Raw genomic sequence first — 27,677 nt, 5'->3', positions numbered from 1 at the left:
TGGAGGATCTCCCCTACTTTACACCCGTTAATGAAGCATCACACCACTCCAACGAGGGAAGTATGATCCCCGCCTTAAAGAGAGGGAGGTAGAGGAGTGGCTTGTACACGGTCACATGGTGACTGTTTATTTCAGGGGAGTGGGATAAGGCCCTGGAAGATTTCACATATGCGTATTATTAGAAATAAGGCTTTTGTATAACTCCGCTATGCATTTTGCTGCAAGACCAACGTTACACCTGCGCAGTGGTAGACCGGAACCTCAGTTTAGTTTAGCTAGGCTGGATGTTTAGAATGCAGAGGGCTTTCCCCCGCCGGGAATGAGGTAGCTGCCATATGTCCCTTTTAACCCTTTCTGGGTGGGAGAAGACCTCTGGGGAAGGGTTAATATGTCTGGATGAAGAGATGACTTTCCGTCCCCCAGACTCTCTCAACATCGTGCAGCCCGGATGTCACAGCCACTCGCTGACTGTCTGCGCCAACCACAGCAGCTCAGCGGAACTCCTGCAGCAGGTGGTGGCCAGAGCAGAGGCCATGTACAAGACCAATGCCTACCTCCACTGGTACTGGCGATACGGCTGCGAGGAGGAGGCTTTCCAGCAGGCCTTCGAGACGCTCTGCTCAGTGGCAGATGATTACAGCCGGCTGGGAGAATAACACTGTCTGCTGTGGCACTTCCAGGCTGCTGGCTGTCAGCCTTCCTCCTGAGAGCCTGGAGAACATCCAGGAAACATTGTGCCAAGGTCTCTGGGAAAGGGGTGGTTCTGCGTTGAGGGGGATGCTGCATTAAATCAATACTGTGACACAAACTAGGTAAATAGATTTGCTTCTCCGCGTGTGCAAAACAGACCTTGGGCTCACCTGTCTCTTGGTCCATGGCCCATGCAGGGGTGATAGGGAGAGCAAGATCCCTTTGTGCCCCTGCACAGGCTACCCAGACCTTGGATAGATTCATAGACTCTAGGACTGGAAGGGACCTCGAGAGGTCATCGAGTCCAGTCCCCTGCCCTCATGGCAGGACCAAATACTGTCTAGACCATCCCTGATAGACATTTATCTAACCTACTCTTAAATATCTCCAGAGATGGAGATTCCACAACCTCCCTAGGCAATTTATTCCAGTGTTTAACTACCCTGACAGTTAGGAACTTTTTCCTAATGTCCAACCTAAACCTCCCTTGCTGCAGTTTAAGCCCATTGCTTCTTAGTCTATCATTCAAGGCTAAGGTGAACAAGTTTTCTCTCTCCTCCTGATGACACCCTTTTAGATATCTGAAAACTGCCATCATGTCCCCTCTCAGTCTTCTCTTTTCCAAACTGAACAAACCCAATTCTTTCAGCCTTCCTTCGTAGGTCATGTTCTCAAGACCTTTAATCATTCTTGTTGCTCTTTTCTGGACCCTCTCCAGTTTCTCCACATCTTTCTTGAAATGCAGTGCCCAGAACTGGACACAATACTCCAGTTGAGGCCTAACCAGCGCAGAGTAGAGCGGAAGAATGATTTCTCGTGTCTTGCTCACAACACACCTGTTAATGCATCCCAGAATCATGTTTGCTTTTTTTGCAACAGCATCACACTGTTGACTCATATTTAGCTTGTGGTCCACTATAACCCCTAGATCCCTTTCTGCCGTACTCCTTCCTAGACAGTCTCTTCCCATTCTGTATGTGTGAAACTGATTGTTCCTTCCTAAGTGGAGCATAGAGTATAGAGGAGTATAGAGGAATAAGGGGGTGAACAAACCCCACCCAATGAGTAGATGGGTGGGGAAAGGCTCCCACCCGCACAGGGCCAGCCAGCACAGCTGAGCCAGCATCACAGGGGTAGTAATTTACAGTTAGTTTGGATTAGCAGCAAGTTGGTATGCTCCTGGAGCAAAGGGGAGTCATAGAGGAATCATGCCTTTGCTTCTGGAGGACAGAGGGCATGTGGCAAGGCCACCAAGAAAGCCTATACACATACCACCCGGACATGCCTTGCCTCAGAAGATCTCGCTCACTTTGGGATGGTGACATAAGACTTTTAGAGATCTAGGTGTGGATCCTTCTCCTTAGCGTTGAGCTAAAGCCAAATCCTGCTTGCCTTCCATAGAGGGGGAGCCACCCTGCATGACAAAGGGGAACAAATTTTGGTCTCTAATCTGGTCCCTGTAAAACCAGAGAGGCAGCTAAAGCTTTTAACAGACAGAGTTACAAAGCAGAGAGATCGAGCAGGTAATTAGAGGGCTGAACAAAACCCTGAGCAGATTTATTCAGGGAGAAGACTACACATGAGTAAAGACCTGACTCATCTCCACTTGTACAGCCAGGCAGGAGACGCAGTTACAATGTGGTTGCAATCTGGCCTGTAGACAGGACCTCAGATGTTCCTTAACCAGGCTAAAGCCTTGGACATGTTGCATAGGCAATGTTTGGGGACAGGCAGGGGCAACCCTCACCCTTCCATTGGGGCACCTGACAGAGTGCCTCCTGCTGGTTTTACAAGGACTCTGCTAGTTGATGTTGTGAAGGCCAAGACTATAACAGGGTTCAAAAAGGAACTAGATAAGTTCATGGAGGATAGGTCCATCAAGGGCTATTGGCCAGGATGGGCAGGGAGGGTGTCTCTAGCCTCTGTTTGCCAGAAGCTGGGAATGGGTGACGGGGGATGGATCACTTGATGGTTACCTGTTCTGTTCATTCCCTCTGGGGCACCTGGCACTGGCCACTGTCAGAAGATGGGACACTGGGCTCGATGGACCTTTGGTCTGACCCAGTGTGGCCGTTCTTATGTATTTAGCACTAAGCTGAGAGCAGGCTCTAGAACCAGCTGTACCAAGAAGCAATTGTGCAAAAGGACAAAAGATTGTTTAAAACCCTGGCCCAACATGATACCTGCCTAGTACTAGCTGAAGGTGCCCCAGCAGTGCTAGGTTGTTAGGTTTTGACTCTTTCTTCTCCCTTAATATTGTGCCCTCAAGATCAAGAGGAAGGGGGTCCTCATAGGACCACCTGTGGCTACCTTCTTCCGTTCTTTCACAAGGATTCTCCATTGGCTGGATTGAGGGCTTTTAGGGGGTGCCTACACTGCACACTTATTCCGGGCTCTGACTCAGGTTTGAGCTCAAGGCCCCCTCTCCCCCCCAAATGAGTCTGACTCAGGTCAGCAGGCACTCGGCTCCTAGGACCCTGCTAGCAGAGCCCGAGTCCTGCTGTGACTTGGGTCCCAGCCCTGTCGTTATGCAGCGTGGATGCATCTCAAGCCGCAGACCTGAGTCAGAAGGTCAGTGTAGCGCAGTACGGACGTGTTAGCGCGGCTGGGAGACCCGGTCCAGTAACCGTAACCCCAGGCTTGCAGTGCAGCGGGCTGCTCACACATGGGCTTGGAAACACTATAAGCCCAGTTCCCACAGACCCGGGCTCAGTGTGCAGCGTAGACAGATGCTGAGAGCCCCTTTGTGTCACTCTGGCCACTTTACCTGGCATCAAAGGGCTGGAGTGGGGGGTAAGATTCTGACATTTCAGAAGCTCCGAATCCTCTGGGTCCTCCAAAGGAGGCCACCCCACCAGGGGCCTGGCCTGGCCACTCCTGGTATTTCTAATATTAAAATATACGAGAAAGAGAACAACCCTTCAGGCCTTTTCACCGGTCCCAAAGAGGCACAAGCTCTGGTTTCTTTCCTCTGCAGCTCACCTGTAACATGCACACTCCTGCCCTGCCAAGGCGTTGCATTTTTCAGAGTCAGGGAAACAAGTTCTCCTAGTTCAACTAATGAACGTGTATTTTATCTCCCTCTCTGGCCGATGACTCCTCTACCTTAGCTAGCACTAACCTTCATTCTAGTGAACCAAAACAGCTTGTCACGAGCCCAGTTTTATTTGTTGAGAAGTCTCCTGTGGAAATCAATGCTGACAGTTTTCTGAGGTCAGTTTGTCCATTTCCTTGTATAGAACACAACGCAACTGGCTCTGGCCTGCACCTGCTATACGACATGGAGCGCCGCTGGGGGTTTGTTCTTCACCGTAGCTGTGATGAGTCCAGGTTTCTTGTGCATTTGCTGGAGGGCAGCCATGGCTCTAAAGTACTTGTGCTGATAACAGAAAACAAGATCTAGTTATTAAAATGGTGTCGGTTCTTTAGGCCTATAGTTGAGATGCAGAGATGGTTATGGGAGCCGGCACAAAATTACTTTCACCGGCATCACGCTTATTTGGAAAAGTTGTCCTCATCAGGAACATGGGAACTGCCAGAGCCCCTCCTAGTCCATAGCCCATCTCCAACATCGGCCCGTCCCACTTGATTCAGAAGAAGGGGTAAGAAACCCACTGGTGGGCACTTATGGGATCACCAGTCCCCAGCTGAAGGTCGGTTTGGGGGTGTTTGATTTAGAATCCTTACTAAGTAAGCCTGGATGTGGCCACTACTGTAACATGGTGGCCAACACCCAAGCAGCCCGTGGGGCCAGGGCTGCCTCTGCCGTGCTCTGCCCCATTTCCCCTTCTCCAGGGCTCCTTAAACAAACTCTACACAGCCTCTCGGCCAATCACAGCCTTTCTTGGGGCTTGGTTTCTGTATTAACACAAAGTTGTTAAACGCAGCCACAAAAACCCATCTTCCACCCTGCCTTAAGCTGGGCATGTCCCCTCCTCCCCGAGGTACTGCCCCTTCCTGCTGCCTGAGCAGATGCAGGGCTGGGCCTGCCTCCTTTGCCTTCTCCCAAAGGAAAAACAAAGCTTTCAGCTAGTTTATAGTGCCTGGCCCCAACTCCCTGCAGCTTCACTCTGCAGTTCCCTTTCTAGCTGTGCCCTCACTGAACTCCCTCTGATCCTTTATCGCCCCCTCGCTCTCACCTCCTGCTTTTGGCTAGCGGGGAGCACGTGCTCTGGCACAGGGGAGCTGTACCTGTTTCAATCACGGGGTGGCCAGCCACCCTGTGACAATCACCCATACAGATACAGTCCTTTTTGAATCCTGCTAAGCTCTTGGCCTCAGTGATATCCTGGGGCAATCAGTTCCACAGGCTAATTGTGCCTCGTGTAATAACTGGTGATATTTTCAAGCACCTAGTATTGTGCGTGTTTGCTACAATATGAAGCAGGTGGATCTGCTCGCGGAGCCCAGGTTCTCTGCTCCCACTGCCTTAGCTGCCCTGGTGAGAACATCGGCCCGAAGCCAGCCTGCTCTGTGATTGACTGTAGGATATGCCCCACCTGATTATACCAGGCACCATGTTTTCACCAGGTTTCCGAGTTGCTCCCCAGCACAGAGCTGAATATGTAGAATTTCCCCATTGAGCCAGAGAACAGCTACATCCCGAGTCCCTTCCCAGGCTTTGTTAAAAGTCACAGCAAGAATCATTGTCCACAGTAACATGTCAAGGGCATCCTACTGCCTGGTGCTCCCAGCCCCTGCCAGGCATGGAGGGGAAGTGCCGAGCATCTCGTTATTATGAGACTGCCCCATAGCAGTGCCAGAGCACTAGAGACCAAGCCACGGTAGCCGGATCCTCAGCTGCGGTAAATAAGTGTTGTGCCACTGTCGTCACCGCCATTTACACTGGCTGAGGCTCTGGCCCTTAGAGTCATCAGCGGAGGGAATTCAGAGTTCATCCCGTAGCATACGACCATCAAGCGCCAGCGCCCAGGGTGGGAGAGGGAGCGGTGAACGGGCTGCAAACAGCTCCTTGTGCTGGATAACTGAACGGGGGCCGTTTCAGAGGGTATTGCCGATGCCCCATCCTTTACCCCCAACAGAAAATCCTGCCACAGGTTTGCACTACCAGCCCGGCACCGACTCACGCTACCTTCTGATCAGTCTTCATTTTGGCATTGTAGAAAGAGGTGGAATCTGGACAGGCTGGCAGCACTTCCCCCTGCAGCCGATCAAACCGCTCCTGCTCATCTTCATCCTGGGAGGAAGAGAAGGCGAGAACCCGCAGTCACAGGGTGACTGGCCCCTTGGAGAGGGATTAGGGCCAGCCCCATCTGTGCAGCAGTTAACTGCATCCCGGCCTGAGGGGGTGGGGCTAAGGGGTCAGGTGTTAGCAGGGTGAGCACCTGGGCCCCAGAACTAAAAGGCTCAAGGAAACGCAGTCAGAGACCCAGTGATCGGAACCCCAGGGAAGCCCTGAGGTCGGGGTTGGGAGAATCAGGGATGTCCCTGGGAGAAGGGGAGAGGAAACCTGCTAAGACGCAGGGCCTCCGGGGAGAATGCCCGGGAGGCCGTGCTCCATCTCGGGAACGGTGCAGGGCCTGCGAGTAGGGGTGTAGAGCAGGGAAATGCAACATAACCCGAGAGGGGCAGAAGAATCGTTGTTTGGACATTTAATTGGATTCTTTAGTTAGACTTCGGTTACCCTGGAATGGGATCGAGCTTTACCTGTGACCTGTCCAGAGGGCTGAATTACCCAGAGCAGATAACTGCAGAAACAGATCAGCTGACGAAAGGGGGGTGTATGTGACAGAGTGGGAAAAGTCCCTGCAATGCTGTGTCCTGACCTGAGGGGACGCTCTGCTGGTGAATGCGCCCCATAATGCCAACCCTATATGAACAATGAGGGATTAGACAGGAGGCTGCAGAGGTATCTGCGACTGCAAATGAAAGAGTTGATTCTCTCAGCAATGAAGGGCAATCTAGGCCCTTCACCTGAATGGAAGTTAGTCTCCTGTGATGCTGCACTCCGATAGTATGATCTTGGGGGCCACATAAGAGGCTAGAAAGACATGGACTGGAGATGAGAGCCCTTCCCCTTTCAGTGCCTGGGGTATACAAGGAACCCTGAGCAGTTTACATGCGGCCAATCAGCACCTTAGTCTCTGACAGGCGGTTCTGTGATTTCTCTATTGGCCAGCCACACCAGCAGGTGTAGGCAAGGAGCAACTCTTCTCACAGCTGCGCTCTATCGCCAGCTACATCCAGGACACGCTGTTCTCCGCTGCAGGCCAGAAGAACGGCGTGGGGCATCTTGGAGCAGAAAAAGGACTAATCTGCAGAGTCTAAAGTCTAATGCCACATGTGCCTGGTGGGCTTTGACTCACTGGAGCTGGCGGACAGACACCCACCGATGCGTTTATCCGAACAGCCCTCTCCTTTAATGCCCACCTTTGAAACTCGCCTTGTCCAGCACGCCAGCACGCAGGGCATGAGGACACTGAAGAGAAATGTGCGTTCGAAGGATACCCAAAGCTGACAGTGATTGGGAGTGCATTGGGGTCAGGTCTCAAATGATCACTCTCAGGAATATATTTTGTCTTTTCATGAACGGCTTGGAGAACGTGGAAGTCAAGTTCATGAACAATATAAAAATGGGAGGGGTCAGAAATTGGGTGGAGAATGGGCTTAAATCTACAGTATGAATGTCAGAGGGTGACTGGCCCTTTAAAAGGGAGTGGGAGAGGCCAGTGCACCTGTGACTGATTACCAGCTGCCCAGCACCTCGGCCTTATCAAGAGGGACACAGCAGCAGGGATGAGGGGCTGCTCGCTGACACTTCCAGGCAGAAGGATAAGGAGAGTGTTTGGGCCTGGTAAGAGGTACCTGGAGTCCTGGGCTCCAGCTGGGAAAAGGTGGCAGGACCTATAATATTAAAAGACTGTTTGACTCCTGAGCTAGGGATGAAGCTGGTTTCCAGGGAGCGAGCCCTGAGAATGGGTGAGTGGGGAGAATTGTAAGGAGGAGAGACTGCTGTTGTCCGTGGACGCTGGGTTTTAGAACAAGGTAAATCCTCCTGTTTGGGGAGTGAAAGGTGACACTGTACCAATAAAGAATCTTGGATTTGGCATAAATGCAGATAATCCTGGTGTAATCCAAATTTGGAAACCCTAATTTGTGGGGAAACACAGGCACGTAGAGTGCTGCAGAAACATGCTTGCCCAGAAGGGGGTGCTCCAGGGCACTGGAGCAATGGCATGGAATCATTACATTAAAATTCAATACAGACAAATGCAAAATGTTTCAAAGTAGGATGACATGATCAAATACACCACTATAAACCAAAGGGCACAGGCCTGGGTGGTGCTCCCACAGAGCCAGAGCTGGGGCTTGCTGAATAGAAAAGAATAACGCAATGCAAAGCAACTGCTGCACTGGGTTGTATTAACAGGGGCAACCTTGTGATGTAAACCGGCAGTATCAAAAGTCAGAGGGAGCTGCGAGGCACATTTTCCGCACCTTTTGGGCCCGACTCATCAGGAGGACAAGTAGTCCAGGGTTGGAAACCACTCAGGAAGCCTGTGTGGGGAAAGGTTGTGATTCAAAGTTGGGAGCCCAGAGCTAGAAAACATACTCTAAGGAGGTGTTTGGTGAACTGGACTTTCTGAGCTGGTAAACAGCACAGGAGAAGCCAGGACGTCTGAACTGCCGAGTCTAGGCTGCATGACCTCAGCTGGTTTTCTCCTGTAAGAGGTGTTGGAAAAGAAGCCCAGAGACTGTCTTCTGGGTGAACCAAGACTAGGTGAGATGAGGTTGGTCCAACTTCTAAATAGTCCTAGAACTAGACAGGGTTACTTTTGATGTGTCTTCTTGTGTATGTGAACAGTGAAATCTAGTCCCATTGGCATCATGGGAGTTTTGCCATTGACTTCAACAGGCGCATTCACTCTGAGTGTTTATCCCCTCTAATGTGTCTTTCTAGAGTAGTTTGGGAGGTAACGCTTAACTCTGAGCTTTATATTCCAAATAAGGGAACATTTGGTGGCAAAGTAATTCCTTTTCAATTTTTCTTCTAAAAAAGTAAACCTGCCAGATCCCCTTGCTATGGTCAGGATCTGCAGGATTAAGCAGGGATAATGCAACTATGTAATACAAAGTAACTCCACCCTTCTCAGTACTATTTGGGTCTCAGCTGTCGTGGTATACCCCAGAGGTAGCTGCATTTCAGTGGTTCTGTATGGCTATAGAATGAGAAGTGTTTTGAGCTTCTCCGGGATTGGTGGCCCCAGGTCAGTGTCAAACAGCATTATAGTTTTGAATCCCACATTTAAAAAAGAAGAAGAAGAAGCCTGGAGAGCGCGTTCAGAGGAGAGCAACACTAATGAGAAAAGGGTTGGAGAATGAGAACCGTTAGGAGAACTGCCCATGCTCAGGCAGGAGAAAAGTTCAGGGATTGCATCTCTCTACAGCGGTCTGGCTAAGTGGCAGTGGCCAATAGGTGGAGACATGACAATTCAAGAACTAGGGGTCACCAAATGAAATTAATAGGCAGCAGGTTTAAAACACACAAAAGGGAATATTTCTTCACACAACAAACCGTCAACCTGCGGAACTCCTTGCCAGAGGATGTTGTGAAGGCCAAGGCACTAACAGGGTTCAAAAAAGAACTGGATAAATTCATGGAGGACGGGTCCATCAATGGCTATTAGCCGGGCTGGGCAGGGATGGTGTCCTGAGTGTCTGTTTGCCAGAAGCTGGGAATGGGCAACAGGGGATGGATCACGTGATGATTCCCTGTTCTGTTCATTCCCTCTGGGGCACATGGCACTGGCCACTGTCGGCAGACAGGATACTGGGCTAGATGGACCTTTGGTCTGACCCAGTATGGCTGTTCTTATGTTCTTAATTTAGTTGATGATAGACATTAGAAACAACACCTCAGTTACTCCCTGTGCCTTCTTGACCACATGCCTGGTTGTTGACATCAAGCGGATGGTCATGCACTTGGATCAATAGGTGTTTTGTTCATGTGACCATGAACAAAAGAAAACAATACCACAGAAACAAGACATGTGCCAGGAGCTGCCGTCTGCTTCCCCTTGCTGGCGTTCCAGTGCTACACCTCACTGACCCCCAAAAGGGCCAGAGCTGCAAACCTCCCTCCTCCCCCCAGCACTGGTAGTGCCTGTGACGACAGATGACACACCGCTGTCAAGCAGGGAGGGAAGCAGGACTCCCCAGCACAACTCACAAGACATAGGACTCTGTTCATGGGAATCATTCCAGGTCTGATGTTGCCTCCAGGCTTTATCGCTTCCTGCACATCCTCAGGGATAAGGAAGGACTCATTGTACCAGATTTCAAATTCTGTAAGACAAGGGGGGTGGGGGGATGACAATAACCAGGGCTGTGGTAACAAAGGGGGCCAGGTTTGTATTTTTCCTGGCATGCTGCACAATGACTAGACATGCACCTCCATAGCAATCTAAATCTGTACCATAGTTAGTGACCCGAGTGGTGCAATCAGCTAAATTATGCTGTTTAGGGGCTGGTCATACTCCTCCACCTTTAAATAGGAAGCAGGCACTAAACAGTCTCTGCCCCCTGCGAGAGCCATAGGGAACGTGCGGATTAGAACAATCTGAGTGGCCTCTAGAGGTCGCTCTTCCTACACTGCTGGAGATGAAAACAGTTTTCAATCTGACATTTGGAAACTTGGAAGAAGCAATTTCAAGCAGTCAGCACATTTTTGGTCGGACTTCGCCTCCAGGGCTAGATGAGCATCATAGCCCCTTGCCATCCCATAATAGCAACTGAGAAGCACAAGAGGCAGAGCAGCGCTGCTGGAACCTGTGTTCTTCTTACTAATAACATGCATTTCCCTGGCACACGTCTCTGAAGCCTCGCTCCTCTGGCATGCTCTGCTTTAGGGCCTAAGCCGAGGGAATGAAGCCCTGAGAAGCACAGTAATCCCCCAGGAATGTCCTGCAAAGCATGGAAGAATGAAGAAAGCCATACACGGAGCCCTGCTTTTCCTAGGCACTACTGACATGTCTATAACGCCACTGACTTTATACCCTGGTCCAAACAAGTCACCTCTGCATTCCGTGAAAACACCAAGTGTGTTCGTACGAATGGTCACATCATTGTTTGCACATCGGCAGCTCCAAATATGGGCCAAATCCTGATCCCACTTGAGCCAATGGCAAAGCCTTCCGTGTAGTTAGGAACTGGCTCTGTGTGCGCTTACCTGAGTAACACAAGGCATTTGGTTCCGTGTGGGCTGCTCCTGAGAGATGCAAGCTTGTGGCCTGGCATGTTTGTAGAAAACATAGCAGCTTCCAAATCCTGAGGACTTTGATATTGATACATCTAATGTCATCAGACATACTGGGTCAAATCCAGGTCGCAAGCATAGAACCAGGCTCAAACTGGGTGTCTGGGATGGGGTGCTGCATATCTGTCCAAGTTAACTCATACCAGAAACAAGTGTCATCTGAGTGGGGAGGGTACCAGTGAGGAGGTGCATGCTAAAATGTACGGGCCAAAGCCCGCAGACACAAGGCCCCATCCTGCAACACTGGGACTTGAGGCGCACTGAACTCTTACAGGCTTCGGAAAGGTGCAAAAATTGCAGCACCTGGTTCAAGTCTTGGCCCAGTGCTGTGCTTGCATCACAAGTCTCTGTGTCAAACAAAACGATGGCTGAAATCCTGGCCCCACTGAATTCAATGATTACTAGTTGCATCTCGGCATCTGATCCAGAAGCAACTGTGTTAACATGGGAGGAACAGAATCGGTAGGAGCTAAGTATATTGGGTAACATTTATAGAATATGAGCTGCACTGGTGATTAACAAAATCACATTACAGGGTCACTGGGACTCAAGGGTCCCTGAATTTTAGAGGCTTCCAATTCTTCAGGGACAAATTATTTCATTTAAATATATGCCCACCTGTTCTGTGAGCACAGTGCAGGGCTTAGAGATCTGAGTGTGATCGAATGCACCAGCGAAAGTGCATGCCATTTCCAAACCTCTGGCCAGCAACATGAGTACCTGAGATTAGTCTGTTGCGGCACTGATCCACCAGATGCTGACAGTATTGGACTTCTGCTTTCAGGTCCCGCAGTTCATCGAAATCAGACCTGTACTGTTTCTTCAGATCCTTAAGTTTCATGACCAGTAAAAATTCCTCCTCGTCAATTATGATCTGTCCTTCCTCATTCACATACTCCCCTGCAAGGTGAGAAGGACGTGACAGGTTCTCATGAGTGGAAGGGGAGTGCCAAAGAACAGAGATAATACATGGAGGTTGACCACACAACTGACATTTCCTCAGATACTGTTCTACTCCCAATGGCATAGGGATGGAGTGGTTACTGAACTAGCTGAGATCTCAGTTTCTCTTCCAACCCTAATCTTCTATGATACCTCCCTCATCCAAGAGGTACATGACTAAGAGTGGGCCGATTGGGTTGCCTTGCTAACTCTTGCAAGACAGACGGTGTGAAGGTATCACTTAGGGATTGCACCCATTGTTCCTATTGCAGAACTCTCACTGATGTCACTGAGAGCAGGACTGGCCTGTTAAGGCAAAACATTGGCGATAAACTGGTCACCCCCCAGAGACCGTTAGCATCCAGCTACTTCCCACATTGAAAACCTCTCCTTGCTCATAGTTCCATAGAATCCTAGAAATGTCCGGTTGGAAGGGACCTCGAGAGGTCATCAAGTCCAGTCCCCTGAGCTGAGACACGACCAAATAAATCTAGATCATCTCTGACAGGCGTTTGTCCAACCAGTTCTTAAAAACCACCAATGATGGGGATTCCACAACCTCCCTTGGAAGCTTAGTCCAGAATTTAACCTATCTTTCTTGTTAGAATTTTTTTCCTAATATCTAACCTAAATCTCCCTTGCTGCAGATTAAACCCATTGCTTCTTGTCCTACCTTCAGTGGCCATGGAGAACAATTGATCACCACCCTCTTTATAACAGCCCTTAATATAGTTGAAGACAGTTATCAGGTCCCCCCCAGAAAAACAAGCCCAGTTTTTTTAACCTTTCCTCATAGGTTGGATTTTTTTTAAACCTTTTACCATTTTTGTGGCTCTCCTATGGACTCTTTCCAATTTGTCCACATCTTTCCTAAAGTGTGGCACCCACAACTAGACACAGCGGTCCAGCTGAGGCCTCACCAATGCTGAGCAGAGCAGGACAATCACCTCCTGTGTCTTACATACGACCCTCCTGTTAATACACCCCAGAATGAGATCAGCCTTTTTCACAACTGCATCACACTGCTGACTCATGTTCACTTGGTGATCCACTATAACCTCCAGATCCTTTTCTGCAGTACTACTGCCTAACCAGTTATTCCCCATTTTGGCTGTCCATTTGATTTTTTTTCTTCCTAAGTGTCATACAATTATCTTTACTGAATTTCATCTTGTTGATTTCAGATTAATTGTCTGATTTCTCAAGGCTGTTTTGAATTCTAAGCCTGTCTTCCAAAGTGCTTGCAACCCCTCCCAGTTTAGTGTCATCTTCAAATTTTTATAAGTATACTCTCTACTCCATTATCAAAGTCATTCATGAAAATATTGAATAGTACCAGACCCAGGACTGACCACTGCGGGACCCCACTAGATATGCCCTCCCAGTTTGATAGCAAACCATTGATAACTACTCTTTGCGTAGGGTCTTTCAACCAGTTGTGCACCCACCTTTTAGTAATTTCATCTAGACCACATTTCTCTAATTTGCTTTTGAGACTGTCATGTGGGACTCTGTCAAAAGTCTTACTAAAATCAAAATACACATCGTGTCTACTGCTTTCCCCCCAACCACTAGGCCAGTAACCCTGTCAAAGAAGGAAATTAGGTTGGCTTGGCATGATTTGTTCTTGACAAATCCATGCTGGCTACTCCTTATAACTCGATCATCCTCTAGGTGCTTACAAACTGACTGTTTAATTTATTCCAGGATCTTTCCAGGTATCAAAGTTAGGCTGACTGGTCGGTCCATAATTGTCTGGGTCCAATTTGTTCCCCTTTTTAAAGCTAGATACAGTAAAAGCTTTGTTATCTGGCATGTTGGGGAAATGGGGGGTGCCGGTTAATCAAAAATACTGGTTATACTTACCAATGGAACCAATTTTCAAAGAATTAGAACACAATAACATGAATAAAGTACAAAATAGTTTACAGATACACCCAGATGACTAAAAATACACGTAACACTAAAACTATACTGAACATACTTTAATCTTTCTTTGATGATTCAGAAGGCACTTGAGGATCTTGCAGTGCCTCAGGGTCATCATTATCAACAGCAATTATTGTAGATGTAGATGGTATAGGAGATAGGGTCATTACAGATTCAGCCCAATGACACCCCTTGGAAGCTGCTTTTTTGAATAAATCCTTGATATCAGCTTGTTTGCTTGTCTTCTTCCTCTTTTGTATAAAAGTAGAGTACAGAATAGGCAATTGCATAACCTCCTGGGCAGTATACTAGTCCCAGTTACTAGACTGAAGATTTGTATTGGGAGAGATCAGAAATGCTGGTTAATAGAGCTTGACAAAGTGCCGGATAACACAGCTTTTACTGTACTAGGTTTGCCCTTCTCCAGCCCTCTGGGACCTCACCTGTCCTCCAGGGGTTCCCAAAGATGGTTCCGAGACTGCTTCAGCTACTTCCTTAAGTACCCTAGGATGAATTTCATCAGGCACTGCTGACCTGAACACATCTAACTGATCTAAATATTCTTTAACCTTTTCTTTTCCTATTTTGGCTTGTGTTCCTTCCCCCTTGTTTATATTGTGTTGAGTATCTGGTCCCATTAACCTTTTTAGTAAAAACAGAAGCAAAATAGACATTAAACACCTCAGGTTTCTTGATATCATCAGTTATTAGTTTTCCTTCCCTGCTAAGTAGTGGACCTGCACTTTCCTTCCTCTTTCTCTTCCTCCTAATGTATTTAAATAACTTATTTCCTTTTATGTTCCTTGCTAGGTGTAACTCATTTGTAACTTAGCCTTTCTGACTTCCCCCCTACATGTTTGTGCTGTTCTTCTGTGCTCCTCCTTACCAATTTGTCCATGTTTCCACTTTTTGTGGGATTCCTTTTTGATTGTCAGGTCATTAAAGAGCTCCTGATGGAGCCATATTGGCCTCTTACTATTCTTGCAGTCTTGCCTTTTGTGACGTTATGAGTGTAATATAATATTTCATTGGAAGGTGATAGGGCCAGAAAGAGTTAATTAACTCACAGAGTGACCTGACCCATGGGTGAACCTTAAGGACTGGTTAAGAAGATATGTAAATGAATAGAGCTTTGAAATGCAAGTCTGCATTGTTAGAGATCTCAAGGGTAGATGTTTGCTCAGGTCTTGTGATGTAAGCAAACAAGTCTTGTCTATTGCTATAACTTTAATTTAAAGATCAAAAAAGGAATATTAACATTTGTGATGATACTTGAGTAAAATAGTATTATTGTCTATATGTCTCTTTGAAGGTTGTGGTAACCTGTATCTGAACTATTTAATGGATAAATTACCCTGTGCTAATTGCCAGGGTGTTTGGAAGGAGAGTTAAGCCTATTGTTCTCTCAGGCCGAAAGGCTGCTGGAAATGAATAAGAACCCTGGGACACGATCCTACTTGATCTCAGATCTGCTTTGGGTTTCAAGAGAGGGAAACCTTAAGCCATAAGGATTGAGATCCCCAGTCACTGACTGGAGCCACCCTGAATATGGACACTGGACTATAACCTATGGACTATTTCTAAAAGAACTTTTGGTAACTACAGGCTCATCTCTGCTATGTATCTGAACCTCAAGAATTGAATTCAAGTCTGTCTGTATATTAATCTTTTAACCAACTCTCTCTCTCTCTCTCCTTTCTTTATAAATTTTAGCTTAGTTAATAAGAACTGACCATAAGCGCGTATTTTGGGTAAGATCTAAGTTATAATTGGACTGGGTATGTGGCTGATCCTTTGGGATTGGAAGAACCTTTTCTTTACATAATGAGAGAAGATTTTCAGTAATCATCATCATATCTTACATGTGTGTCTGGACGGAGGCCTGAGGCTGGCACTTTAAGGGAACTGCTGTGTTTGAACTTCTAAGTAACCAGTGAGGTACTGCAGAAGCTGTTCTGTGCTGGCTTGGTAAATCTAAGTATTGGAATAACCACCAGCTTCTGGGGTTTATCTTCCCCATTCTGTTTGCAGTTCACCCTAATTGAGTGACCTCAGCTGGTTCCCATGGGCAGCACTGTCACACCTTTGCATCAGGAGAGTTTGCAGTTGTGTCTCTAATGTTTGCCTCTGATCATGTTACTTTAGTGATTTCCAGCTTCCAGAATAAACCCACCAGTTTGTAGATACGAAATACAAGAGTAAAGACCCAAGTCACTAAACTAAGGAACGGATCTTAGGAGGTGCTAAACACCCTCATTTCATTCTGACTTCAACAGGAGCAGAGTCTGCTCATTAGCTAGCTAAGAAAGCTCAGCACTTGCAGAACTGGACCCTACATGAAGATGCTCCTGGTAAAAAAGTTGCTATAATGATTGGGCAAAAATCAGTGGTGTGATTGCTGGTGGAATCCTGTGTCCAGTTCTGGTGCTCAAAATTCAAGAAGGATGATGATAAATTCAAGGGGTTCAGAGAAGAGCCATGAGAATGATGAAAGGATTAGAAAACATGCCTGATAGTGATAGACTCAAGGAGTTAAATCTAGTTAGCTCAACAAAGAGAAGGTTAAGGGCTGACTTGATTAGTCTGTCAGTAGCTACATGGGAAACTAATACTTAATAATGAGCTCTTCAATCTAGCAGAGAGAGGTCCAATGATCCAATGGCTGGAAGCTGAAGCTAGACAAACTGAGACTGGAAATAAGGTGTAAATTTTTAATGACGAGAGTAATTAACTGTTGGAACAATTTACCAAGGGTCATAGTGGATTCTCCATCACTGACCATTTTTAAATCAAAATTGGATGTTTTTCTAAAAGCTCTGCTCCAGGAATTGTTTTGGGGACGTTCTCTGGCCTGTATTATACAGGAGGTCAGACTAGATGACCACAGTCGTCTCTTCTGGACTTAGAATCTCTGACTCTAGGAACCTGCATGACAGCGTGCAGGTGTAGCAGTACACATACGAGCAAGAAGCTGCAGGATCAGGGCCTGAAAGAATTGACACTTCTTAGAATTTGGTGCCGTTTCGAGTCTTCTTTCCATTTGTTTTGTTTTGTTTTGGAGAGTTTTATGCTTGAGGCATTCTCACGCAAACAGGGAGCGTGGTGTTTCATATGTCAGGGACTGAGCCAGACCCATCAAATCAAATAGAATGATGTCTACCCTGCATCTAATGGGTTTTACAGTGAATTGGGCTAATTCTCCATTTCATTACACCGATTTTATGCCAGCATAACTCCGCTGATGTCCATGTGGAGAATTAGACCCTATATCGTTGTGTTCAGTCTGGCTGAAACTCACTTCGGCTGCAGAAAGCCTGAGTGACTGGGCTCCGTGTGGCTGAAGTGCAAGGGGATGAGGCAGTGGATTTGGCTGCTGAACCCAAGGTCAGGTTGCAGAGGTACAGCTCAGACCCCTCTGGCTGCCACTCCAGCCTGTGGCACAGCAGTGGTGTCCTGCAACGTGTTCCAACAGTTACAGCTCAGAGAAATGAAACAAGCTCTCCCTTCTCCCTGCTCAGCTCTGTGTTGTCCGATCCATTCTGTGTGCCACTTACCCTGCTCCTCCCTCTCCTTCTTCTGGGCCCCGAGGGCCTGTTTGGTGATGTCCATCTCCTGTTTTATTAGATTCAGTCTGTGGGTGATCTCGCTCGCTTTCTTCTTCCTGTCGCTGAGGATGGCTTTGTTCTCCTTAAAGATCCGGTTGATCTCACTTCCTCGCTCGTTTTTAAACTCCTCAAATGCCACCAGCTTAGAGGGAGGGGAACTGCGCCAGGGTTCAGAGAAAGAGAAAATACAGGAAGGGTCAGTTGCTTCAGCTTCAGGTTTACTTATTGCACCTGAGTGGACTGATAATCAGTGTCTGCAAATTACACCTCATGGGGCACTTTCAGAACCTATCGACACTTGCAGCCTCACGGTGCTCTCACTGTGCTAACCTTCAGGCCTCCTTCTCTCCCGGGATGGCTTGGTCTATACTAGCAATTTATGCTGGTATGACTCCATCGCTCTTCCGCACCCTTGAGCGCTGCAGTTACACCCACCTAACTCCCAGTGGAGACGGCGCTATGTCAGTGTGAGAGCCTCTCCTGTCGAATAGCTACCGCCTCTTGCAAAGGTGGCGTACCTGCGCTGACGGGAGAAGCCCTCCCATTGGCACACATAGCGTCTTCACTGACACACTGCAGCGGTGCAGCTGCAAAGGCACAGCCTTTTAAGTGGAGACAAGCCCGACCACACCAAGAAGGAAGAGTTACTTACGCAGAAGCAAAGTTCCCTAGCAGCTGTCTCAGTTGAATCATCCCAGAACGTTGGATCTTATGGATCCAAACTTCTGAGTCTTGTTGCCTCTGAGGCCAGTCTGGGAACCCAGGGGAGGAGAACCAGAAAGTGGTCAGCAAAGATCTAAGATGGTGCTGGTATTTTCTATGGATCTACATCTTAGGTTAACCTCCCACGGTCTCCCCTAGGGAGCCACGCCCTTGGGCGAACCTACAAGAGGGGTGAGGAGTGTGAATCCATAGAAATAATGGTTCACCTTCAGAGAACTCTTCTGACACGGGCAAGTTATTCATCTCTTACCTTAAAGGAGCCTACCCTGTATTGATCCCCTAGAAACTGCGACAAAGCTAGACAGATGCTTTCATATCCCCACCATGAGAATGGTGATAATACAGCCTTACCTCACAAGGGGGATGTGAGGCTTAATTAGTTAATGTGTGTTAAGCGTTTGCGAATCTAAAGCCCCAAAGCAGCATCAGCTCTGTTACTGAGCAATGGTCACATTTTAGTAGTTCAGAACAAAATGTTAGGGCTGCTACTGCTTACTGAAAAACATGTCTAAGGGGACTGCTTCCTTTGCTGGCAGCAGGGACGTGTTTTCGACAGCAGAGAGCAGAAACAGGGTGGATGCTGGGTGCAATGGCTGGAATTTATCCTGCAGCTCACTTTGAAGCTAGTGGGAGCTGGATCCAAAGCAGGGATGCAATGTCAATCCCCAGGTGGCAAGTGACGGGAATGCCAAATCCAAGAGAACCAAAATCAGGAGACACACCACACTGATGTATTACTGCACTGAAATGCACACACGAGCCACTCCCCATGTATGTGCATGGTGCCGCATTACAGTACCACTGCAAACAGCAAGGTGTAAGAGCAGGAAACCTAGGCCAAAATACCATGGAGTGAGGACAGCTAACACTACGCATCCCTTTTGCTAAATGGAACTATTTCCTCAGCCTTGGCCCTGTCCCCGCAGCCCCCATCACAGACCGAGCCTCCTCAGACCCAGCTCAGCGACTGGGCACTCTGTCTGGCTTTGCAACCTGGATGACCCCGACTGTTTAGCTTTGCAAATGGAAAGTGCCTCATTAAGGTGAAAGGTTACCTCGGTCGGTGGGACTCCTCCTTGGGCACTGACTCCGAGCGATGTGTTTCAATACTAGCTGCATCCTGCTCCCGTAGTAGTCCCTCCTTCACATCCAAATCCTTTGCGGAACTTACCAGCTGACTCCTTGATGGGGAAATAGAATCCAGATCTTTCCCCGAAACAGGGCTTCCTAATCCTTCCTTCCTGGTAGTGGGGCTAAGAGGAAAGAGATGGTTAATTTCCGGCATATGACAAAACACTGATACTAAAACTACACTGCAGAAACCAGTTCTGATTCAAGAACTGGAGGTCTGAGCCTTCTCCTCTGAAGTTAGCAGTGAAAGTTCTGCCAACTTCAGTGGGGCAGGAGCCATTGTCTCTATTGTCACAGCTCCCTACTTGCAAACCTAGAGGGACCTCTCTGAATATAAAATCTGTAGGAATAGCAGCACACGCAGGATCAAATTATTGTGAAGGTTCCCGAGAAGTCCATTCGCATGCACAGGTTACACGGACCTGGCTAGGGCACATTAAGAGACTGAATATACAAGTGTCTGCTTGGAGCAAGCAGCAGGCAGTGGACCCCCATCCACCCTCAAGGGAGCCCTGTAGCAGAGTCCAGAAGACCCGGCTTAGCCCCCAGTCCAGTTAAAGGAAGACGAGTGAAGAGTCTCCTTAAACTGGCCTCCGTGAGTTTGTTCAGCAAGGGACACCCAGTGTGAGATGAAAGAGAGGACAATGGAAGCTGCATGTTAGTGTGGAGAAGCACTCTGGGGCAGCACACCCCAGCACCCCTCCTGCACCCAGAAACGTGCAGGGGAGATGCCCCCCACTCAGGGGTACTAGGACTGAAGTGGTGCCTCCTTCCCCCATGCGGTCTTGGGGAACAACTGCAAGGAGAAACCAGCCAGAGACTCCAGCCAGCAGGAGCAGAAGCAGCTAGAACAGGGGCCTCTGGACATTCAGAGAACGTTTTACTGTTCTGACTGGACTTTCTCTGCCCTGTGCTGATGGGCTGTTTGCACCAACCCTCCCTCTAGTCTCTTTAGCTCAGGTTCACTCCACATCTGCTCCTCTTACTCTCTGCTTCCCCTCCCCTGTCCCTCTCACCCCCCTTCCCATTTTGCTGATCACCTTCTAACTAAACCCACCCAACAACAAAACCATGGCACTAACATGCCATGTGCTGCCATCACATTGGTCACTCTGCTGGTGTGTTCTATCCCTTCCCCATCCTGTGCCTGCCTGGGGGAGGGACTATCTACTACTCTGAGTCCGTACAGCACCTAGCACAATGGGGCCCCATTCTTGGTTTGTCTTAGGTGCCACTTGTAATAAACATGAGTAGTCATTTGCAGTAAATCCTGCACATACCAGACTTCCACAAAACCAAACGGATTTGAGTCTGACGCAGACTGTGCAAAGACGCATTCTGAGGGGCAGGTTTGGTCTTTGTCATGGGCGGTACGTAATGGAGGCCCAAATCTCATGCCGCCAGTGGGGCAGCAGTGGATTTGAGGCCCCCAGAAAAATCTCCTGCCACAGCCACAGGGCAAGAGGCGCCCTCCCTCCCTGTTGTGGCCCTGGGGCCGTGGCAGGGGCACAGAGCTTTTCCGGTCTTCGGGCAGCTTGAGTTAAGGAGCGAGTGGGGGCAGGGCCTGGGTGGAATGGGGGCAGGGCCTGGGGGGGAAGGGGCGGAATGGGGTCGGATTATGGTGGGGCCGTGGGCAGAAGGGGCGGAATGGGGAAGAGGCTCAGGGCTTGGAGCTCCGGCCAGGGTGGAGCTCTCAGCCCCCTTCGCACCCACCCTGGCCAGGGCCATTGTGGGGAGGGGCTGAGAGCAGCAAGTGGGGACACAGCCTTGGCCAGAAGAGGTGGGGCAGGGTCTAGCCTCCCCAGGGGGAAGCTTCACCCGCTGCCCATCATCTTTGTGATCAGGCCACAACCATGTATCAACACCAATCCTAGTAGGCCAGGACCTCCTCATTGAAACAAACACAGAATATCACGAGGGCTATTGGGGCTGTTTCTCCACAGCCTTCTCCCTTGGGTAGCTACTCACCCCTGTAGGTGTAAAGCAGCCCATAAATCCCTGGTTATGTCACTGCCATAGGGAAGATTTTCATGAGTGGAGAAAGACACCTGACTAAAGGAGAGGGAACAGCTGTTTTACATGTCAACTCACCTAAGCTGCTCTTTGGCTTTCTTGGCTTTAACTTTCTTCCCGCCGGGTTTGGATAAAGGAACAACTCCAATCCCGAAGCCCTGTCCATCCACTTCCCCCACTAGATGGCCCTCTGCATCAACCAGGCCTGCCTGAAAACAAAGGGGGCTGAAGATGTGAATACAGAAGTATTAGCCCTGCCGATGTCCAGCTTGTGAGAACTAAATACTCTGCTCCAATTCCTTAATCTAAATCCAGATTCACCTCATGGCATCTTGGTGGAAAAAATCATCTTAAAGGTGAACTGAGAAGCAAAAAAGCCCTTGGAATTATTTTCAGATTCATGTGCTAAGTGTTCCCACTAACTAGGTTTGGAGGAAGTACGGACTTACATCACAGGAATAGGTTTAAACTAATGTTTAAAATTTCTTCCCCACGCCTTTATTAAATCCTACTGTATTTTCTGCTTCTTTGATGATATCCCAGAATGCTTCATTCTGACACCTCACAAATACCGGAAATCTCACTGTAATCATGGTATCGCTAATAATATTAGAGAACGATGCACTCTGGGTTATCTTCATTCAACGAGGCGGAGTTTGCAAGAGGATTTCACAAGTAAAATCTGATTTCTGTCAGTGTCTCAACAGCACGGCTAAATGGCCTGTTCAGCACCGAAATCTGCTTAACTGGCGCAGCTCTATTGACTTGTAGCAGCTCTGTTCTTCTGTCATCCCCATCCCCATGGTAGCTCAGGGCCTTGGCTTTCAATGGTTCCTCTCAAGTAGTGTAGGAAGAATTTGAGGCAGAAGGTCAGTCCCAGAGCCCTACCTTCTGAGCAGCAGTAATGGCTGCAAAGTCACTTTTGTCTATCAGGGTGTATTTGTTTCGTAGTCTGGCTTCCACTTCCTGTTCCTGTTGGCTGGAGAGAGATAACCGCCCTTTTCATTGTGCTCAAGGGAAAATTTCACAGCCCCAAACTTGTCAGTGTGTCACACTTCAGAAGAAAGCCGTGTCTAATATCAGCCCTATGTCTACCTCTGCTCTCCTTTCCTCCTACTCCCCCTCCTGCTTTGTGCACTCTTCCCAAGCCGCTCTCCTTCATGCACCTGCTCTGACCTCCTTCTAGTTTCTTCTTCTCACCCTTTTCCCATGCTGTCCCTTAGGCCTGGAAATCTCTTCTGTTAAGGCACGTATACATTTCACTAGCTTTTGAAATACTTTAGGGAGCCTTTTTTATGGCCCAAATAACACGACTCCACAGTAGTTTAGCCCTGGAGGGTGGAACCACCATAAGACCTGATCTTCATGCTTTATTTTAGCCCCATAAAAGGATTCCCTGAGGCACAAAATCCATGCAAAACACCAACACATGGATCTGGACCAGTCTGGATTCCTGTGGAACAGGAATACCCACCCGGTGACATAGCACAGACTTGCCACTTCCCTCCTCAAAGCCCAAATCTTCCTGCAGTGACATCATGTTACTTTTGTAACTGTAGCATCTGACCTCTCCTGATCAGACACCAGAGCACACTTAACCAATTCATGGAGCCCATCATCCAAGGACCAGCCTCATGATCTATAGGTGCCACTGGGTTAGCCAGCAGCAGCTTCCCCCTGACCAAGCCATCAGGAGTTGAGCTGAGTGTCTCACAACTACAACTACAATTCTCTGCATATTCTATAACGACATCACCAGCGGTGTCATGACACCGTGCTGTGCTGTCACAGACAGACACTTGCTTGGTGGAGAGTTTCTAAACCTCCTTATCCAATGCACACACCCTGGCTACAATATCTTACCTTAAAATCACTTTGAACTGGTTAAATACCTCTTGGATTTGCCTGATGTTCATTATCTGAGGAAGAGATACGTACTTTGAAGATATAATGGGAGACAGGTCACATTCACTGCGGTCACATTCACTGTGCAATGTTTAAAAAACTTGTCCTGTAAGGCTGGTTCAAATACTATAGAATCCCAGGGCCCCCTTCTCTAGCCTTAGGATACAGATAACTCAACCCTTGTATCCTGCACCGGGAAAATCAGGCCCCATGTGGCTATGACCATCACTCATTGTTCATGCTTCTTAAGTGGGCCTTAAGAACAGAGGAATCTATCCGATATGCTGAGGCAGGTGCCAGCTGTGCAGGTATCCTGTACGACCCCAGAGGTCAGGAACTGTTAGTGTAACACACAACATTACGCAGGAGGCAGGCCATGCCGCTCTCTCCTCACTCACACGCTGCTAAGTCTATCTAAAGTACGTATCTGGTTCCCAGCGCCAGAGCATCTGAGCCCCTCACAAGCTTTAATGCAGTGCTATTATCCCCATTGTACAGACTAAGGCCCAGATCAATCAATAGAAGTTAGGAGCTTAAATGCCTTTGCGGATCTGGGCTTAAGGCACTTACACGGGGTCATACATAGAGTCTGGGACTTAGATCTCCCAAGTCCTAGGCGAGTGGCCTAACCACTGGACCATCCTTCCTCTCTAGGAAGTCTTGAAGTACATTCTCCCCACTCCCAGAGATGCATCCTTCCTGCTAAAAGATTCCATAACCCCACTAAGGACATGTTTCCCTATAAGAAACTCCTTAGTCCTTCCCTGCTCCTACTTAGGCTGACCATCCCTAACCCTAAAAGATTCCCTGGATTCCACAAAAGCCAACTCTCCCCAACCCCCATCAGCTGCAGAAAAATTTTCTGGGACCTTTGCGGGTGGGAGAAAAGCAAAGAGTAGAGAGACGGGACTGTAGTGCCCCAGAAGTTCCCCTCTCCCAGAAAAGGTGGAACACTTTTTGAACAATACTTTGGGAACACATCTCTTTGCCAGAAACTGGGAGTGGATGACAGGAATGGATCACTTGATGATTACCTGTTCTGTTCATTCCCTCTGGGGCACCTGACATTGGCCACTGTTGGAAGACAGGATACTGAGCTAGATGGTCTGACCCAGTGTGGTTGCTCTTACATTCTTATGACATGGTTTTACCCAGATGGAGAATTCTGACACTGTCTTTTTAAGGAAGTTCAAAGCAGACCATCCCACTGAGTTTGAGGCCAGGTGGAAGCCTCCTAGAGCTTCCTACTCACTGAAGGGGAGATAAGAATGAGAGAAGGCAGGTGTCCAGAGTTTCCCTGTAAATACCAGGGAAGTGTTCAAAAAGTTAGTGCCACCTTTAATTCTAAATTCAGTTCCTCCACAAACGGATTTCATTCCTTCTAGCTGAAAGAGCCTGGAATCCAGCCAAATATAACCAGCTGAACAAGTGGTACAAGCCCCTGTCAGTTAGGTGGCTACTCACATCAATATCGTCTGTGGCTCCTTCTAGGTACCTGCGGACTTGAGAGTTAATCTCTGCTATCTGGATTTCATTCAGAGGGTCATAATTCACCAGAGAGCGGTTGACCTAGGGATGAAAAGCTGAACAGCTGAACTGCAACAATTTACAATGAGCTGGACAAATGCTAGCCTGACGGTCACCTGGCTGTGCTCTGCCTTGCCATGGCAGGTTTAATTCTCTTCTTCTCATCCTGTAGACTGGCTGGGCGCTGGACTCTGGAGTTGGCTGGGAGTGGTGCACTCCCTGCCTCTCCCTTCTGAGCAAATTAAGGACAGGCACTGATGGGTTTGGAAAGGCTGTGCTGTCTGGCATCCAGGACTCTGCGGGTTAATGACTATGACATGGAACCTTGTGGAATGGGAAATTAACAAGAGGGAAAACTGGTGGGGACCCCTGAGAACTCTGTCTAAACTCAAAGATACTCCACAGGGACACAGTGGGAAAGCAAAAGCTTGACAAGCATGGATATAACTGATCCTAGAGATAAATTAAAATCAAGATAAAGCACCCACTAAGATCCCCAGCAAGATGGCTTAGAGAGAACGCACAGGCAGTAATTAACGGCTGCAGCCTGTTCCTTACCAAGCTGTCATGCATGGCTAGTTCCTGCTTCAGAAGAACAATCTCCTTCTCCAGATTCTTGACCATCCGCTATCAGGAAAACAAAAAGATGCCAAGTGACCAAGTGCTACTAGAGAAAGAACTGTCCAAAGCCACTTCAGATTGGCTGCTGGCATGGGTGTAGTTTGGTGGGGGGCAGGGGAGGTGTTGCCCCAAGCCTGAGGCAGGCATGGAATTTGCCTCCCCATTGGCTTCACTGGAGCTGTCCCCCACAAATATAGATGTCAGACTAAACCTATGGCTGCTGAATAAAATCTCAGCTGTGTAGCAGCTCCCAGAGAATTCACTGCTGGGTTACATCACTGAAATGGTGAGTGAGTGATCTGGAAATCACTTGGCCTTAGTATAGCTTCCAGCAGGCAGCCTCCTTTGCTGTGTCTTGGAGCCACCCTCTGTAAAGTCACATTAAGCTTTCGAAGGGAAAGTCACCTGTTTATCTAGTCAGTGCTTCGCCAATCTGATGCCCCCGTACCGTGGTCTTTCTGGATTACATGACATTATTTTGAAAATAGAAGGCACAGAGCCCCAGTGATGCTTTCACTGAAGCCAATGCCAGTTTCGCCACTGACTTAACAGGAATGCATTATGCTAGCGGATTCACACAGCATACTTGAGACCTGCATGTCTCCCTAATCTGGACTATTTTAAAGTTTTGGCTATTGAGGGGGCAATTCCCATTGAAACTCAGTGGGAATTAATTGCCAAACTGCCCTTTGTGCCTTTGCAAAGCTCCCACTTAGCATCCACATGTAATAGTCTCATTAAATACATTTCAGTTCGTTTCCACTCAGTTCATCACACAGCAAAAGAAAGGGAGCTGAAGGGGAAAAGACAGTTTGTTGCACAGTCCACAGCCTCATCTGAAAACTCTTGGCGGAAGCTGCGCTATATGGTTCTCTGCTTCCACCTACTGTAGACAGACGCGTGAAATCGGACAGTACAGTACAGCAAGGTTTTCTCCTGCCAGGTGTGTTGTGCAGCAGTGGTTCCCATAGTGTGGTCCATGGGAGCACTTGCTGGTGGTCTGAGGAGAACTGGTTGGACACAAAATGCCAAGTCTCCTCGCTATTTTAAAGTGCATTAAAAGAAGCTAAAAGATATTGATTATTTTTCTAACGTTACTTTTCCATGTGAATAATTGCTGTCGTTGTTGCAGGCATGTTGTCTGACCAGCTGTGGGAAAGGAGGTGGTCTGCAGGGTATCAGATAGGACTGGAGATGATCCTATCAGTGGGAGGGAAGGTGTCCATGAGAGAGTTTCTCTATTAAGCTGTAATACACATGATGACGAAGCTTGGGAAGTGTTGTCTTAATTTTTCCTGGATCTGAGAAAAAGAACCTCCTTCTTTCCATTTCTCCTCAAAAATATACATACCTCTGGGTCGTATTTCTCATTGATGGCTGGCTCCGTTGTGACCCATTTCATTCTGGTAGCAAAACGGAGAGAGGACAGCTGAAAAACATTACAGTTTGCCTATCAATCAGGAAGTGAGTTTGGCTCACCAGACCAGACTCAAAAACCTTTGCTACTTTAATACTATAGGATCCCAGAAGCTAGATATGGAAAAGCTGTATCATTGTAGACCACCATTCTACACTATCCCCATTCCAGGAGTAGGTCTTCTAGTGCCCGGTTGCTTCTAGATGATTACTCATCTTTAGATGATGACTCTAGATGGTAAATTCTTCAGGGTGGGGACTGTCCTTTCTGTTATATGTGTGTACAATTGGACTGGGGCCTCTAGATGTCACCACAGCACAAATAATAAATTACAATAATGATGCCCAATAGCAGAGAAGATTGTATGATAGGTCATTTAGTTTCAAAAAACATCTGCTAGTTAACTCCTTCCCTGGTAAACTGCAGAATTCTTCCCTTCAATACTTTACGGTAGTGTTTTGTTCGGCCCAATTTTAAATGACTCCAGCAATGAGGCTACCACCAACTTCCTGTGGAGAATTATTCCAAAGCTTAAGTGATCTCACCATGAGGAGGTTATTGCTGGTACTAACATAGCAAATTGTTTGTGTAGTTGCTACCAAGGACCAAATTCAGCCCTGGCATAGAGTGGGATAGCTAAGGCCCTATGGAAATCACAATTTCACAGACTGAGCGGAAATCACAAAATTAGCCCATTAACATGATTTTTCCATCAGTGGGGAGATGGAAGCAGGCATCTGCGTGCTGGTCTCGTGCATTGTGTGGCTCACAGTGCGTGGCAGCGTCCCATTGGAGCAGCAGTTCGGGGGGACGTGGCAGCCAGCTTTATATGAGGCACAGTAGCCAGCGCCACTGCCATTTGGAACATGAATAACTGCAACCTCAGCGGGGGGTGGGT

The 27,677-nt window shown here is 48.0% G+C and overlaps 2 protein-coding genes across 6 annotated transcripts in view; one reads left to right on the top strand and one right to left on the bottom strand.

Annotated features, from left to right (window-relative positions):
• The window catches only part of LOC120399493 (tubulin delta chain-like), a 32,231-nt gene extending 31,290 nt beyond the window's left edge, over positions 1 to 941 (top strand). Inside the window, exon 10 of the mRNA XM_039527775.1 lies at positions 424 to 941. Coding sequence (XP_039383709.1) covers positions 424 to 656 — 233 coding nt within the window. The 3' untranslated portion in view covers positions 657 to 941. The remainder of the gene's footprint in view (positions 1 to 423) is intronic.
• A 2,895-nt stretch (positions 942 to 3,836) lies between these two features.
• KIF9 (kinesin family member 9) overlaps positions 3,837 to 27,677 on the bottom strand; it is a 36,869-nt gene continuing 13,028 nt past the window's right edge. For 4 of the 5 annotated variants that reach the window (XM_039524065.1, XM_039524066.1, XM_039524063.1 and 1 more), the window contains 12 exons: positions 26,714 to 26,791; positions 25,300 to 25,368; positions 24,679 to 24,783; positions 23,173 to 23,228; positions 22,198 to 22,288; positions 21,388 to 21,518; positions 19,221 to 19,418; positions 17,392 to 17,600; positions 11,687 to 11,866; positions 9,881 to 9,996; positions 5,783 to 5,887; positions 3,837 to 4,069 (listed from right to left, as the gene is read on the bottom strand). In XM_039524065.1, coding sequence (XP_039379999.1) covers positions 3,962 to 4,069; positions 5,783 to 5,887; positions 9,881 to 9,996; positions 11,687 to 11,866; positions 17,392 to 17,600; positions 19,221 to 19,418; positions 21,388 to 21,518; positions 22,198 to 22,288; positions 23,173 to 23,228; positions 24,679 to 24,783; positions 25,300 to 25,368; positions 26,714 to 26,791 — 1,446 coding nt within the window. In that variant the 3' untranslated portion in view covers positions 3,837 to 3,961. The remainder of the gene's footprint in view (positions 4,070 to 5,782; positions 5,888 to 9,880; positions 9,997 to 11,686; positions 11,867 to 17,391; positions 17,601 to 19,220; positions 19,419 to 21,387; positions 21,519 to 22,197; positions 22,289 to 23,172; positions 23,229 to 24,678; positions 24,784 to 25,299; positions 25,369 to 26,713; positions 26,792 to 27,677) is intronic. The other variant, XM_039524067.1, reaches the window with a different exon arrangement.

The sequence above is a fragment of the Mauremys reevesii genome, linkage group 2, assembly GCF_016161935.1.
Source record: "Mauremys reevesii isolate NIE-2019 linkage group 2, ASM1616193v1, whole genome shotgun sequence".
In the NCBI taxonomy this organism is placed as follows: Eukaryota; Metazoa; Chordata; order Testudines; family Geoemydidae; genus Mauremys; species Mauremys reevesii.
The sequence above is the reverse complement of the archived record's forward strand: the minus strand, read 5'-3'. Positions and strand labels throughout refer to the sequence as shown.